The 14,716-nt window shown below is 38.2% G+C and overlaps 1 protein-coding gene across 2 annotated transcripts in view; it reads left to right on the top strand.

Annotated features, from left to right (window-relative positions):
• CDH6 (cadherin 6) overlaps nucleotides 1-14,716 on the top strand; it is a 142,708-nt gene that overhangs the window by 75,055 nt on the left and 52,937 nt on the right. For both annotated transcript variants that reach the window (XM_043887473.1, XM_043887474.1), the window contains exon 2: nucleotides 3,179-3,535. In XM_043887473.1, the coding sequence (XP_043743408.1) occupies nucleotides 3,308-3,535 (228 nt within the window). In that variant the 5' untranslated portion in view covers nucleotides 3,179-3,307. The remainder of the gene's footprint in view (nucleotides 1-3,178; nucleotides 3,536-14,716) is intronic.

Below are 14,716 nucleotides of genomic sequence, written 5' to 3'. Positions count from 1 at the left end.
TTGCTTGGAAATGCCTCTTGAAAAATAAAAAAGTATTTAAGCCTAAGAAGGAACTATACTATCTTTGGCACGCTTTTGCAGGCTACTGTAGATGGATTCTAAACTTGGAATGCAAATAATAGTAACAATAACAATAGTGGTAGTAATAATGATAACAATGGCTAATACGTATTAATACCTTACTAAGTGCCAGTCACTGTTTTAAGTGCATGTAATGACATTTAATCCTTATAATGCCCTCTGAGGTAGTTACCATAATAACTCCCATTTATAGACCGAGAAACTAAGGTGCAGTGAGATTAAGCATTTTCACAAATTCATAGCAATTTAAACCCAGGCAGTCTGGCTCCAACATTGATAATCTTGACGACCATGCAATCCTGACTTAAGCAGTATTAAGTAGTATTACATGAGTAGTATTATTATATGAGAATTGCTAAGTTATATATTCAACAGTGTCGAGTTTGTTGGCGTTTTTTAACTGTAGAGTTTTGTAGAGAAAGCTATCCCTCTGAATACCAAATATGAGTGGATCATAGTAATTTTAGTAACTTTGCATACTGAGTTTTAACAAGGACACACCCTTTCTTCCCTCCTCTCCTTCTCACTTTTGGATGTCCTGAACCCAGGAGCCGTGACATGTGTCTTGTGGCAAGACGTTCACACGTGTCTGGTCCCATTTCAGTGGATGGAGTGCAGTGAAGGGCACTGAGGGTGGTGGAAGCTGGTTACGGTGGGCAGTGGCCAAAGCACTGGATTAGGCCCCAGTTCTTTGCTCCTGCTAGAATCCCTTTTGCTAGAGTAGAATCTCTTGCAGGGGGAAGTAGGGGAATTCTTCAAGGATGAACGGTATGTCCCCCAGGGTTACTGTCCCTGAGGGGACTCACAGACAAGCTGTCCACAGTTCTCTTTTGATTCCCCAAGTTGATACCAAAAGAGCTGGCTGATAACTAAATGGATGTTCTACCATGCTTGGAGACACTGCTTAAATTTGTACCACTTTAAAAGCTTATTACCAGCTAAGCAGGAAAAAAAAAAAAAAGTAAAATACTTGACATTTTGGTATCTGTGATATTAAAAAGAACTAATATTTAATATTCAAGTGGCAACAGCTTGTAGAGTTTGCACACAACATCCATAGGGATCGATTTTTCTCTAAAACGGCCTTTAGGAGCCTGCATTTTAACAGCTGACACCTCCATTCTCTGCATCCCTCTTCCCTGCCAGCACCGTGGGACACACACGGAGTGCAGCCGCAGATGAGTAACTCCTCACTGCAGGTTTGTCTATGCAAATAACGGAGGATGTGGGAAATGAGGAAAAATGCAGTTTCCACTGAATCAACCTCAGTGCCATCCGACTGCTAGAAATGAATAGATGTCTTTAGAGGGCTTTTCTCCATATGGTCTCTCAGCCCCCCTTACATCCTATCCACGAGAAGAGAGAACTGTCATTACCTAATTGGTCATCAGTCATCCCACACCTGTCCCAAGGCCACATAATGACAAATATACTGGTACCTGGCATTCTTCCAGCATGACTAATTGTCACAGTACTAATTCACTCACCTGTGGAATTTTCAACTTCCCCAGCCTGCTGTCAAGAAGATGCATAATAATAGAATAAAGGTTTAAAAATGCTGAACACTATGAAATATTTCACTTATATTCCACCAGAAAACTTCCATTTAAACATGTGTTGGTTGGCTATAATTATTCATTGCTGAGGTTAAAAAAAAAAAAAAAAACTGGTCATATATACATTTACCTAGTAGAAAATTAGGAGACAAAGGGACAAATCTTTCAGACATAGAGGGAAAAAAAAATACTGATTAGATTGCCTAAAACCTGTTCCTTTATCTGTGTTTATTTACCTGTATTTACCTATTTGACTGTACCATATATTGTACCTTACAAAGCCCTTCATTTTTGTGTTAGTATTATTTAAGAAAATATTTTTTCTATTCAAACAGCAAGATAAAGGAGTAATTTGTTGGGGTTTTTTTTCCAAGAAATGTGGGAAAATTTAGGAGGGAGATATAGGCATGCATTAGTTTAATTAGGTAAAATGGTAAACCAAATTGTGATATCTTTGCATCTTTGCCAAGCACTCTGGCATGAGGATTTTTTTTAATGCTAGGCTATGTTTTTAAAAATTAATTAATTTTTAATCAATTGATATTAATTAATATTAAAAATTAATATTTGTCATGGAAAATTATTACCCACAATTATAATAGCTGACTTTTCTAAAGATCTTGTCATCTATTGCCCTCACTGTGGTATTGAGGTACATTTGATATACCTGTGAATATTACAAAGGAACTGTCGGGCCAATTTTAATATACTTACATAGTTGCCTATGATACAAGTAAAATTTAGAGATAAAAGCCAACCAGGATTTCCTCAAAAAAATTGAAGAGAATTGTTCATTTTATTCTCTATACTATTAAATACAAATTCTGTAGCTTGTTCATTAACCCATCCTGTAGTGTTAATTGGGTCATATGAGGAAAAAAACTTTCCCGGTCAAGTTTGGAAAATACTGGATTAAATACAGGCTTATCATCATTGCTACAAAATTTCACTTCAGAAAAGTCAATACACTAATGAGCATTCTTCAGAGAAGACATAAGGTCTTTTCCAACCTTGTTTGACCCGGCTGTTCCATCACAACACATCTCAGAAGCCAAGAGTCTGCAGAACAGGCTTCTGCCTTCCCATCACAGGTGCTCAATACACTTTAGCGAAATTTCAACATTATCCACTTTCAATTGAATCAAAATTGTCTGTGATATTCTTTCATGAGGATAAATATGCAAATAGAATCAGAAACACAAACTCATTTCTTCTAACCAGATCTCAGCCCACATCCTCAGAGGTAAAAGAGTAGTGAAATAATCCACTCTGGCATGTTGACCTACAGCAAGCTATTACTTAAAATAGGATTTTTAAGTGATAGAAAAGGAGAGAGGAAAACAGTAGCTTCATACTCGGCAACCGCCTTCCGTTTAGCATATCTGAAAGACCGTTTTCCTCATTTCAAAATTGATAGCCAACTTATTTTTTTGTTGTTTTGCTATTCAAATTTCTGTCCTCTTTTTTCTCCAGAGCTATTTGCTGTAACACTGAATTTTAAGCATCTCTAAAAATGCTTGATATGTTATTATTCTTTCCAGATATTCTCTGACAGCCAAGCCAAGAACATTAAGGAAGAAAGGAGGAATGAGGCTGGATACAGTGCAGTGAGAAAAGACATTTCAAGGAGAGGGGTACCTGCTACTCAGAGACTGGACTGTGGCATCAGAATGAGAACTTACCGATACTTCTTGCTTCTCTTTTGGGTTGGCCAGCCCTACCCAACTTTCTCAACTCCATTATCTAAGAGGACTAGTGGTTTCCCGGCAAAGAAAAGGACCCTGGAGCTCTCTGGAAACAGCAAAAATGAGCTGAGCCGTTCGAAAAGGAGCTGGATGTGGAATCAGTTCTTTCTCCTGGAGGAATACACAGGATCCGATTATCAGTATGTGGGCAAGGTAGGATTCCGTTGGGCTCTTTGACATTCTGGTTTTAAAAGCCTGAAGAAGTTACTTTTCATAAATAGAACAGGGAGGATGTGAACTCTTCTCCCAATACAGTAAGAATTGTTGCTTATCTGGTAAGACTTTTTTTTTTTCACTTGAGTAGTTTCAGAAAGAAGACTGTAGCAAGAAGCTGAGAAATGTTAGCACTGCAACAAAGAGAGAGAAATGCTTCAGTTGAAAATGAAACGCCCACAACCATCCGCATAGGATTATCATAAATCCTTTAATTTTTACTTTAGCTTGAAAAATGTGGTCCAGCTATTCTATAAAGTAGGATGTATTAAAAATAGGAATAGAAAGATTTAGTTGTAAGGAAAGGAAGCTTCCTTTTTTTCTTATTCTGAGGGAAAAAAAAAAAACATTCTGAGCTTTTGTCCTTTGGCCAGGTTCAAATTAACTATTTCTTAACTCTGCTACCTACAGAGCCGTCTATGCTCTGACCAAACGGAGATCTTTATCCTCAAAACCCACCACTGCCTTAGATTTAGTTGTGTTGCTGCTGCTTTTTTGTCTTGTCTCCAATAATTGCTAATAACCAGGCATTTCAAAAACTTATGATTTAATTGTAGCAAAGTTCACAAAAGAGGAAAATGGTTAGGTAAAGGTGCCATTTCCAAATATCATCTGACCATTTTATTGACTCCAGAAAGTAAAATGAGGAGGCATAGCTTATTATAGCCCTTACGGACTACTGGAGCTGAGTCAGGGAAACAGCTTGGTTATACTGCCATCATGAATTTCACTGAAATTTTATCATCAGTCACATTCCCACTGCAGAAGATCTGCATCCTGCTAAGAAGTGAGAAAGACAGGGATACAGGTCTGTACTTTGTAGATTCTCTGTTTCAGAACATGGTACTGATCAGGAAAATAATTGTCACACATCCTTTCTGTAAACAAACTAGGGACAAACATAATAGAGATGATAAAACATCTTCATTTATGAGTACCACTACAACTTTAGAACATCTATATTTGGATATCATGCAAATAGCATAAATTTTACAGATTCCAAGGGCTGCATGTTCACACTTCAATCTGTTATCAAATATCCCTGAATAACCAGATGCAAATATTCTTTTTAAGTATCTACCACAATAAATGAAGGAAAAGCATTCATGGTTTGGGCTGAGGTAACCAGGCATTTTTCCAATGAAGTGAATTATTAATGTGGCATAAAGTAAGGGAGGAAATATTCAGTGAAGGGGTGAACATCAACATGGATCCTTGAGAGACTAGCCTTGTATTTGCTATGAAATTCACACGCTGTGTGACTGCTGAAGAAAGACAGTCCACTTACTCATACTTCACTCCATTTCCTTTGTGAAATTTGAATAGCACTACATTAATAGGGCAATTATTGTAAAAAAAAAAATCTTATAATCTTGAAAGCACTTTCTACAATACAAATAACATTATTGTCATTAAAGATTAAGTTTTTTAAAGTGCTTTATTTAAATAATTGACTCCCCTTTTTCTTTTCTTCTTTTTCGTCTCAAATTGTGATGCCATTTTACATTAAAAAATAGCATATATTTTTAAATACAGATATTTCGAAACACTAAAAGCAGCAATGGGTAAAACCTCAGAAGAATCAGTTTTATGATTATAATTGTGAGAGGTAATATTGCCGTGGGGAAAAGTTGCGAGCTGTGGACTGAAGCAGATCTGAGGCCATTTCACTGTGCTGACAGGTGCCAGTTGTGTAGCCCACAAAGGTTGTTAACCTTTTCAGGCTTTGGTTTCTTCATCTAGAAAATGCAGAAGTAAAGCCTATGTACCTCATGGAGTTGCAATGTAAAGTGAGACAAGAACTAGTAGTTGGCACACAGTAGGTGCAGAAAGAAGTTATTGTTATCGATGAAAACTCCATTGAATACACTCTGTTAAAGCTTTAATGCATGGAAGCTGATTATTTTTATATCATTGCAAAAGTAAAATGATGTAATTAACAGATTTCTCAGTGGGTGGTAAATGGAGAGGCTTGTGGGAAAATCCCTTCACAATCACAGCTTCAATTTGATTCATTGGATTTGCATACTTTATTGGCAGCAAGAAAAATTGCCCTTCTTCCTCCCCTCATCTGCCCCTTCCCCACCTCCTTGATGTTCTAATCCATAAAGAAGAAATATCCGCTGGGGAAAAAGTCAAGCGCAATAAGTGAAGTTATCCTAGATGCCATCATTGCTCTATCAAATGTATGTAAGAGGTGTTCCTGAACTATTGATAAGGCATTTTCCTGAATCTGTCTTTATATTTTATCAACAAAGAGATAAGACTACAATTTTTTTTTACCACAATTAAAAGTGGGCCAAAAATAAATATTTAAAAAAGGAAAAACAGATTTGCTTCTCATGAGGCAACAGGTTGGTCCACTTTTTTTGCACTGCACAACTTTTCCACATTGATTTCTGCACCATATTTGCTTTTTAACATGGGCTTCCCCAGTGGCTCAGCAGTAGAAGAATCCACCTGCAATGCAAGAGACACAGGTTCAATCCCTGGATGGGAAAAATACCCTGGAGGAAGACATGCCAACCCACTCCAGTGTTCTTGCCTGGAGAATCCCATGGACAGAGAAGCCTGGCAGGCTACAGTCCATAGAGTCACAAAGAGTTGGATACGACTGAAGCAACTTAGCACACGCACGTGCATTGTGGGAAACTCAGCTTCACAAATCTTAGTATATGACATCATCAAAAGGAAGGTAGCACCACCGACTGTTGAAACTGTGAACTACTCTGAGTTAGTAATTCGCAAGATGTCTGATACCTCAAGGGTTGCTGTGTTTCCCTCAATTTTTAAAAATATTTCCCGGTGCTGCAGTGAGTTCCCTGCTGCACGCCAGGGTGCCTTGATGCAAACTCTGAGAACCAAAAGACTGTGGTTAGATTGGCATATAAAGATGTACAAAAACTAATAGAACCTTAAACTGTGCTATTGTGCTAAGTCGCTTTAGTCCTGTCGGACTCTTTGCAACCCCATGGACTGTAGCCCGCCAGGCTCCTCTGTTCGTGGGATTTTCCAGGCAAGAATACTGGAGCAGGTTGCCATTTCCTCCTCCAGGGCATCTTCTTGACCCGGGGATTGAACCCACGTCTCCTGCATCTCCTGCATTGCAGGTGGATTCATTACCACTGCACCACGTGGGAAGCCCATAAATAATAGCTACTCAAAGCCTGTTCTTAAGACCTTAAACTGAAAAGATTCAACTTTTCATGTAACAGATAGAGGCATTAACTGAGGAAAAGTAAGGCCAGTGAGCAAATGCACTTAAAGTAGAAGAAAGACGTTTTTACATTGTAAGTAATGTAATATTTATATGTGTGTTCTGTTTATATTTATATATGCATTCCTTGGTTCCAGTTATTTGGGTGCAAGTCAATAGGGATGACAGTAACAATGGAGGAAAATGAGAGAATGGGTGTTGGAGCAAGAGGCTACCAGGTGTAGAAGGAAAAAAAAAGAAAGCCACATAAGCATCCACGAAACAGCAGAAAATGGATCTGGAGGCTAGAGTGATAGCCAAGGGGAATTTGCTATATGGCTCAGGAAACTCAGAGGCTTCTCTATCAATCTAGAGGGTGGGATGGGGCAGGAGATGGGAGGGAGGTTCAAAAAGGAAGGGATACATGTATACCTATAGCTGATTCATGTCGAGGTTTGACAGAAAACAACAAAATTCTGTAAAGCAATTATCCTTCAGTGAAATAAATAAATAAAACCATGAAGTGAATACAAGATGAGCTTTAAAACTGAAGCACAAAGTTAGCAAGACCTTCCTTCTCATGTTGTCTTAATGCGTCCATTCATGTGTGTATGTGTGTGTGTGTGTGTGTGTGTGTGTGTTCAGTTGCTTTTTTAGTCATGTCCGACCCTTTGCAATGCCATGGACTGTAGCCAACCAGGCTTTTCTGTCCAGGGGGATTCTCCAGGCAGGAATACTGGACTGGGTTGCCATGACCTCCTCCAGGGGATCTTCCTGACCCAGGGATCAAACCCATGTCTCTTACATCTCCTGCATTGACAGACGTGTTCTTTACCACTAGCATCACCTGGGAAGCCCCACTGTCTTAATTAACGCTCCTCCGCATTTCTCTCTGGCCAGAAAGATTTACACAGAAACATGTGCATGGCACAGCTAGCAAGGGACGCACTTATTGTGTATAGAAGTGAGGAAGGGCCGGTTAATTTTCTCTCTCTGGGCCTGGTGCACTGGGAAGACCCAGAGGAATCGGGTGGAGAGGGAGGTGGGAGGGGGGATCGGGATGAGGAATACATGTAAATCCATGGCTGATTCATGTCAATGTATGACAAAAACCACTACAATATTGTAAAGTAATTAGCCTCCAATTAATAAAAATAAATGAAAAAAAAAAAGTGAGGAAGGCCAGTTACAGCTGAAAGATTGACAACCCAAACTCTGATTTATGAGACAATTCTCAACACCTCTACTCACCTGAAAAGGTAGTGGCAGGTGGGGGTAGAAAGAAGTGGTCCTGTATTGGGTAAAAGTTTGTGAGCTTAAGATATAGGTATCGATACAGATAAGGAGGATATTGTTTTCTAAAATATATAACCATTTGGGGGGAACTTTTAGCTGATTTAGCATAAGTGGTCTCTGTGCCACCTGGGAGCTTATTAGAAATGTAAATTCTTAGGCCCCCACCTGTGATCTATTGAATCAGAATCTGCTTTTCAACAAAAGCAGAATTTTAGGTGAATTTTATGCATATTAAGGGGCTTCCCTGGTGGATATGTGGTAAGAAATCTGCCTGCAGCACAGGAAACAAGGGCCTGCGGGTTCAATCTGTGGTTTGGGAAGATGCCCTGGAAAAGGAAATGACTACCCACTCCAGTGTTCTTGCCTGGGGAATCCCATGGACTGAGGAGCCTGGCGGGGTACAGTCCATGGGGTCACAAGAGTCAGACACGACTTAGCGACTAAACCACCACCACCACTGTACACGTTAACATTTGAGACGTGCTGCTTTTAAAAATATGTATGTTGGCCTGAGTCTCACTTCCCCAGAGATTCCGATTTAGTTGCTTTTTAATTAAGTATTTATGATTCTAATTTGTGGTGAAATTTGAGAACCACTGCCCTAGGAGAATATTATTGGCAATAATTATAGCAAGATGTGGCAAGCTCAGTGATAAAATGGGCATCCCCAAAGGATTGTGGAAATACAAAAGACAGGGGCTAACTGGGCTTGGGGGTTCAGCAAAGCTTCCTAGAGGAGGTGGTGGGATTGGGATCATGTCTTAAGGGAAGAGCATGCGTTAGCCCACACAGCAGAGGGAGAGTTACCCAGACTTCCCAATTAACTGAATGCAGAAGCCAAGAGAAAGCAGGAGGTTCCAAAAGTCAGAGACTTCAAGATAGAACAATCAGGATTGTGAAAATGTCACTGATGCCAGCACAGCAAACAGAAAAAGGTGCATGTTTTCTTGTTAATGGTTAAAGGAAAGAGTATTGGATTCTATGAAAAATCACTTAGATTATCTTTCAGTTCAGTTCAGCTGCTCAATCATGTCCAACTCTTTGCCACCCCATGGAATGCAGCACGGCAGGCTTCCTTGTGCGTCACCAACTCCCAGGGCCTACTCAGACTCATGTCCATTGAGTCGGTGATGCCATCCAACCATCTCATCCTCTGTCATCCTCTTCTCCTCCTGCCTTTGATCTTTCCCAGCATCAGGGTCTTTTCAAATGAGTCAGTTCTTCACATCAGGTGGCCAAAGTATTGAAGTTTCAGCTTCAGCATCAGTCCATCCAATGAACATTCAGTACTGATTTCCTTTAGGATAGAATGGTTGGATCGATCTCCTTGCAGTCCAAGGGACTCTCAAGAGTCTTCTCCAACACCACAATTCAAAAGCATCAATTCTTCAGTGCTCAGCTTTCTTTTTAGTCCAACTCTAACATCCATACATGACTACTGGAAAAACCATAGCTTTGAATAGATGGACCTTTGTTGGCAAAGTAATGTTTCTGCTTTTTAATATGCTGTCTAGGTTGGTCATATCTTTTCTTCCAAGGAGCAAGCATTTTTTAATTTCATGGCTACAGTCACCATCTGCAATGATTTTGGAGCCCCCAAAAATAAAGTCTGTCACTGTTTCCATTGTTTCCCCATCTGTTTGCCATGAAGTGATCTTTGGCTATATGTAAACTGAATAGAAAAATAAGAGAGAAGCATTGTAATTTTCCATTTTCAGAAAATTCCATGTCCTTCCTTTCAGCTTTACATAATATAGCAATTCCTTGATAATTGGTATATAGTCTAAAATTAAATTCAGTAAGAACATAGGTAGATATAGATTAGACTTTGAAGACATTGTTGTATTGTTATGCATTAATACAAAGATGAATATATTTAAAATCTCAGAACTATGCACATTTATAGGCAAAAAATTCACATATTATCATTAAACAACACACAGCAATGATTAACTCCCTTGCCTCCTCCATTTTATCCTTCACAGTGTTCTTAATCCTCTTATTCCACACAATGTATTGGTAAAACTAGTCTCCATTAGAAGCTCTCAAGGTGCTTCTATTTTTAGTAGCATATCAGATCCAATTCTGTGGAATTTGATAAACTGTATATTTCATAGATATTTTCTGATGTTAGCTTTTTGGAAGTTGGTAAAGGTTCCCTTTGGGGGAGTTTATCCAAAAATTGATCCGCTGTGCTTTTTTAAATACCATGAAAATGTGAGTTCTCTTTGAGGCTCTGACGTACAGGTCCTCCTAATATGCCTTTCTCTTGAGTCTTTAAAATTAATGTCTCCCCAATTCAACAAAGCCACTAGTCTTAGGATAATTAGACAGTAATGTTTTAATGGCCCATAGGAATAAAAGTTGTCAGACATATACACCTTTACAATTAGGAATGAAGCATCATTTGTTCCTATAATTACATGGTCCAAATTCAATAAACATGAAGCAATATTTTATTCGTTCAGAAAGACCATTTGAAAGATGCCATTATTAAGAGATTACTTTCTTATATTATTATTTTTTTTTAAAGATCATAAGCTTAGGAGTAGAGACCTCCTGATACTAATTTGACGGACGGTTTGGAGACTCATTTAACCACTGTTGCTTGAACATCAGCATCAGATTAAATCATCATCATAGCTAACAATTACTGAGTTTTGCTTTGTCTCAGACACACTGCTAATGTCTCAGGTACACTCCTCACCAATGAGGTTCAACCTAATACCTAGAGAATATTTATATCTCTGTTTTACAGAGGAGTAAACTAAGGCTCAGATAGGTCCACTGCTTTAGCGTGAAGTCTCCTACTGCTTGAACTTGGCGGTTGGCCTCTGTCGACCTCACAGTTTCTGTGTTATATCCCCGACCGTGTACATCCACTACATCAGAGAGCCATTTTGAGGCTCAAATGAAGAAACAGTCCTAGAACATGAACATGCTTTAGCATTCAGAGATTGCTTTCAATTCAATACCACAAATACCTACTGAGGACCTGAGGGGTGAAACCCAAGGGTAGAGAGAAAAGGGAAAAAAAAATTAAAGACTACTTTTGAAGAGTTACACAGATGTGTTTGCATAATGATTACTTATATTCTTTCAATTTTTCTTGATTTTAATTTCCAGAACATATCAGTGTTATTCAAAATAGTTATATGTGAGCATTTTAAAATTAGATATGCTATTAGTGGTGTTTCTAGTCATCATGATGAAAAAGTGACTTTTCTTTTTATTTCCCTTGATAACCTTCTCTAAACTTCTGTTCTGGTTCAGTCACCTGCAATAATCTTTTCTCCCCATGTCAGAACAAGTGCCTTGGGCACATCTTTATTCTTCATCATTTAAATTTAATGCTCAGAAATTTTTAACATTTTCATATTTCAACTGGTTAGTGTATTTAAGAAAACTTGGCTTCACTTGCTCCTTGGACGTACTTTTAAAAAATATTTCAAAAAGCAACTACCCAACTGCCCATAACTGGCAGTAATCCTCATTTTGTTTCCACTATCCGTGAACTGATTTCACCTTCTTTATGACAAAAGCCTTAATTTCTTATTTTATACTTAAGAAAATGTCCTTGGTAACAGCAATTCACTGAGTCCTGACCTTCCCTGTCTGCAGTCACTCACATGGAGAACAGAACAGTTAGAATGTCTGACCTTGGCCATAAAGCCAAAGGCAGTGTTTGGCTGCCTGGGTCACACCAACAGAGGGAAGTATGGAAAGCCAAACAAGAGCCCAATCCCTAATCCTGCAACTTCCATGCTATTATGCCCGTGGAATCCTATATCCTTCTGCTTATAATTCAATTTGTTGAAGAAAATGGAGGGATCAAGCTGAATAAAAGAGAGTTAAAGGTTCAAATCCTTTTTGTTCCCACTGAGCTATTTTCCCCTCCATGCTTTACAAACCAAACAGAACTAGAGGTTGTCAGAAGGTTACAGAGACTCTGCATGCTCATTATAACAAATCCCTCTGAATCTAGCCTATAGACATTGTTAAGTATTTCTTTATGCACCACCTTAACTTGTTTGTACTATTATGGAACCATGTAAATATTTGATTTGCACCAGAGTTCTTCATTTTTTGTCATGTTATGGGTCCACTCCAGACACGTAGCAGAATGGTAACATAAATGTAGAGAATGTCAACATCCCAGTTTACATGTCTTTTAGAATCAGAATTGCTAATTATCATTTTGATTGACTCATTCAAAAATCAGATAAAAATCCCTGACATATTGGTAGTCAACAGTCAGCGGATTCTTAAACCACTGATTTATTTCATTTCCATTGGCTTCCCTGGGTAACTCAGCTGATAAAGAATCTGCCTGTGATGCAGGAGACCCTGGTTCAATTCCTGGGTTGGGAGGATCTGCTGGAGAAAGGATAGGCTACCCACTCGAGTATTCTTGGGCTTCCCTGGTGACTGAACTGGTTCAGAATCTGCCTGCAATGCAGGAGACCTGGGTGCGATCCCTGAGTTGGGAAGATCCCCTGGAGAAGGGAACAGCTACCCACTCCAACTACCCACTCTGGCCTGGAGAATTCCATGGACTGTATAATCCCTGGGGTTGCAAAGAGTCGGACATGACTGAGCAATTTTCACTAGTTCACTTCTCTCACATTGATATGAATGACAGGTTTGGTGCATTATTTTAAATATGAAAAACTACGAATATATTGTAACCAGAAAAAAATTATGTATAGCATCTTCCAGTTTTCTAGTCACAGAAAGTACATGTGCGCAAGAAAAAGGAGATATTTTAAAAGATTAAAATGTATACATGTGTGAAATATATGGATAAGTATTTTAGGTGGATTGATGTGTTTCAGAAGACTTGAGGGCAGTAATGAAAGCATAACAAAAACCCTGAAATCTCAGCCTGGATGTGGGATTTAATGCTGACTAGAGGGAACGGAGATTGGAGTTAAGAAGACTGTTGAAGAAGCTATCTCAGTTACGGCATTTTCAAATAGATTTGGAGAGAAAATGCTTTTCATTCATTCAACAGTTATTCACCGGAGACTGTGACGTTAATAGCATGGGCAGCGTGCCTATGTTTGATCCTTAGCTACACTGCGACTACTTGGGTAATATTGGGCGAGTTATTTAACTTCTCTCTGCCCTCCATTTCTTCAGCTGTTAAATGAGGGGAGTGATAAAGTTGTTGAGGTGAGGATTAATTAAGGTAATATACAGAAAGAGCTTAGAATGTGACCAGCATATCATACTCACTAGCAAGGATCTAAGGGAAGACCAGAGTAAGGAGGGAAACACCCTCCCAGTGCTATCAAGTGCATCTTCAGAGAACAGGAAAGGTGAAGAGAAGAATGGACCCAAGGTGCCCAGGTGAGGGTGTCACTATTGTTTAGTCTCCTTCTCTGAAGTCAAGTATTACAGGCCAGAAGATGGGACCAGAGCAGCTAAGGCAGCCGCAAACACAACTCATCAACAGCGATTCAAAGTTCTCTTTGTTATCTCAAATAAACTAAAGATAACATGAGCACTACACTTAATGTAATTTGATGATCCTGGTGACTCTTGTAGATCCTCCTATTAAGGCTATTTCTCATTTCATTTTAAAAATCATTATTTAACACCACAGCTTGGAGTTTATATTATTTAAACTACTGTGAAATGTTATAAAACTTCAATGCATCTAACAGTCAAAAATGACTATTGCACTTAGGATATAATAATGTTTCAAATTGGAATTATAGTAGCTAAGTTGTTAAGTTGGATTTAATAACATAAGATCCTTATATTATTGAACCAAAGTTTATTATTGTGGGGAAATTACTTTTGATTTACTTATTTAATTACCCTTTTTAAGAACAACAAAACTTTTTAAACTTTGACCTTTAGTATATTGAGTACTAATTTATATTGGGTTCTAGGTCTGATCTTTCAGTTAATACTTTAGATATTGTATTTAAACCTTTGACTATCCATGTCTTTATAAATTCTGCAAGACCCTAAACTACATACTTCACCCATCTTTTTATCCTTAAAGATACCAAGCACAGATTTTGCACATTGGAAACAAATATTACTTCAATTAAGCAGCAATGACCACAAAAGATAAAAACCTGCCATATTTTCTAAAAACTTCCTACCAGCTTACTGGTGTGGATGATTTGATATGGATATCGTTGATAGTGTTTTGAGTTGTTGACAACTGAAAATCTAGTCTTTAAAGTTCAAGGATATGTTAGGTAGTAAATATTTAAACCAAATTCATTGTGAAAGTCTTTCCATAGAAACTATTTCTAAAAATTTCACATCAAAATGACACAGGTATTTATACTAGAAGAAAACGCGAGCTTCCTTAGTAGAAACCAGAGACATTAAAGATAACACAGTTGTATGTACATCTAAAAGAAAGATAAAAATGAAAATACATAACAAATAATACTGTATCATAAAAGTTGGTTCCTTTAAGACTTTTACAAATTAAAAGTCAGACATTATTTAGGATCTCACAGAAGAAAGTTTGTAACAAATTGAGAAAAAGCCGGGGTTCACCAATAGAAAAAATATTTTCCTGAAACTCCTGAGAAGCTACACTGTGCAGACGACTCAAGTGCTCAGTGAAAGAAAAATCATTTAAGACCTAAGAATGTTGA

This window comes from Cervus elaphus, chromosome 25 (genome assembly GCF_910594005.1).
Source record: "Cervus elaphus chromosome 25, mCerEla1.1, whole genome shotgun sequence".
In the NCBI taxonomy this organism is placed as follows: Eukaryota; Metazoa; Chordata; class Mammalia; order Artiodactyla; family Cervidae; genus Cervus; species Cervus elaphus.
This window is presented reverse-complemented; position numbering and strand designations above follow the sequence as displayed.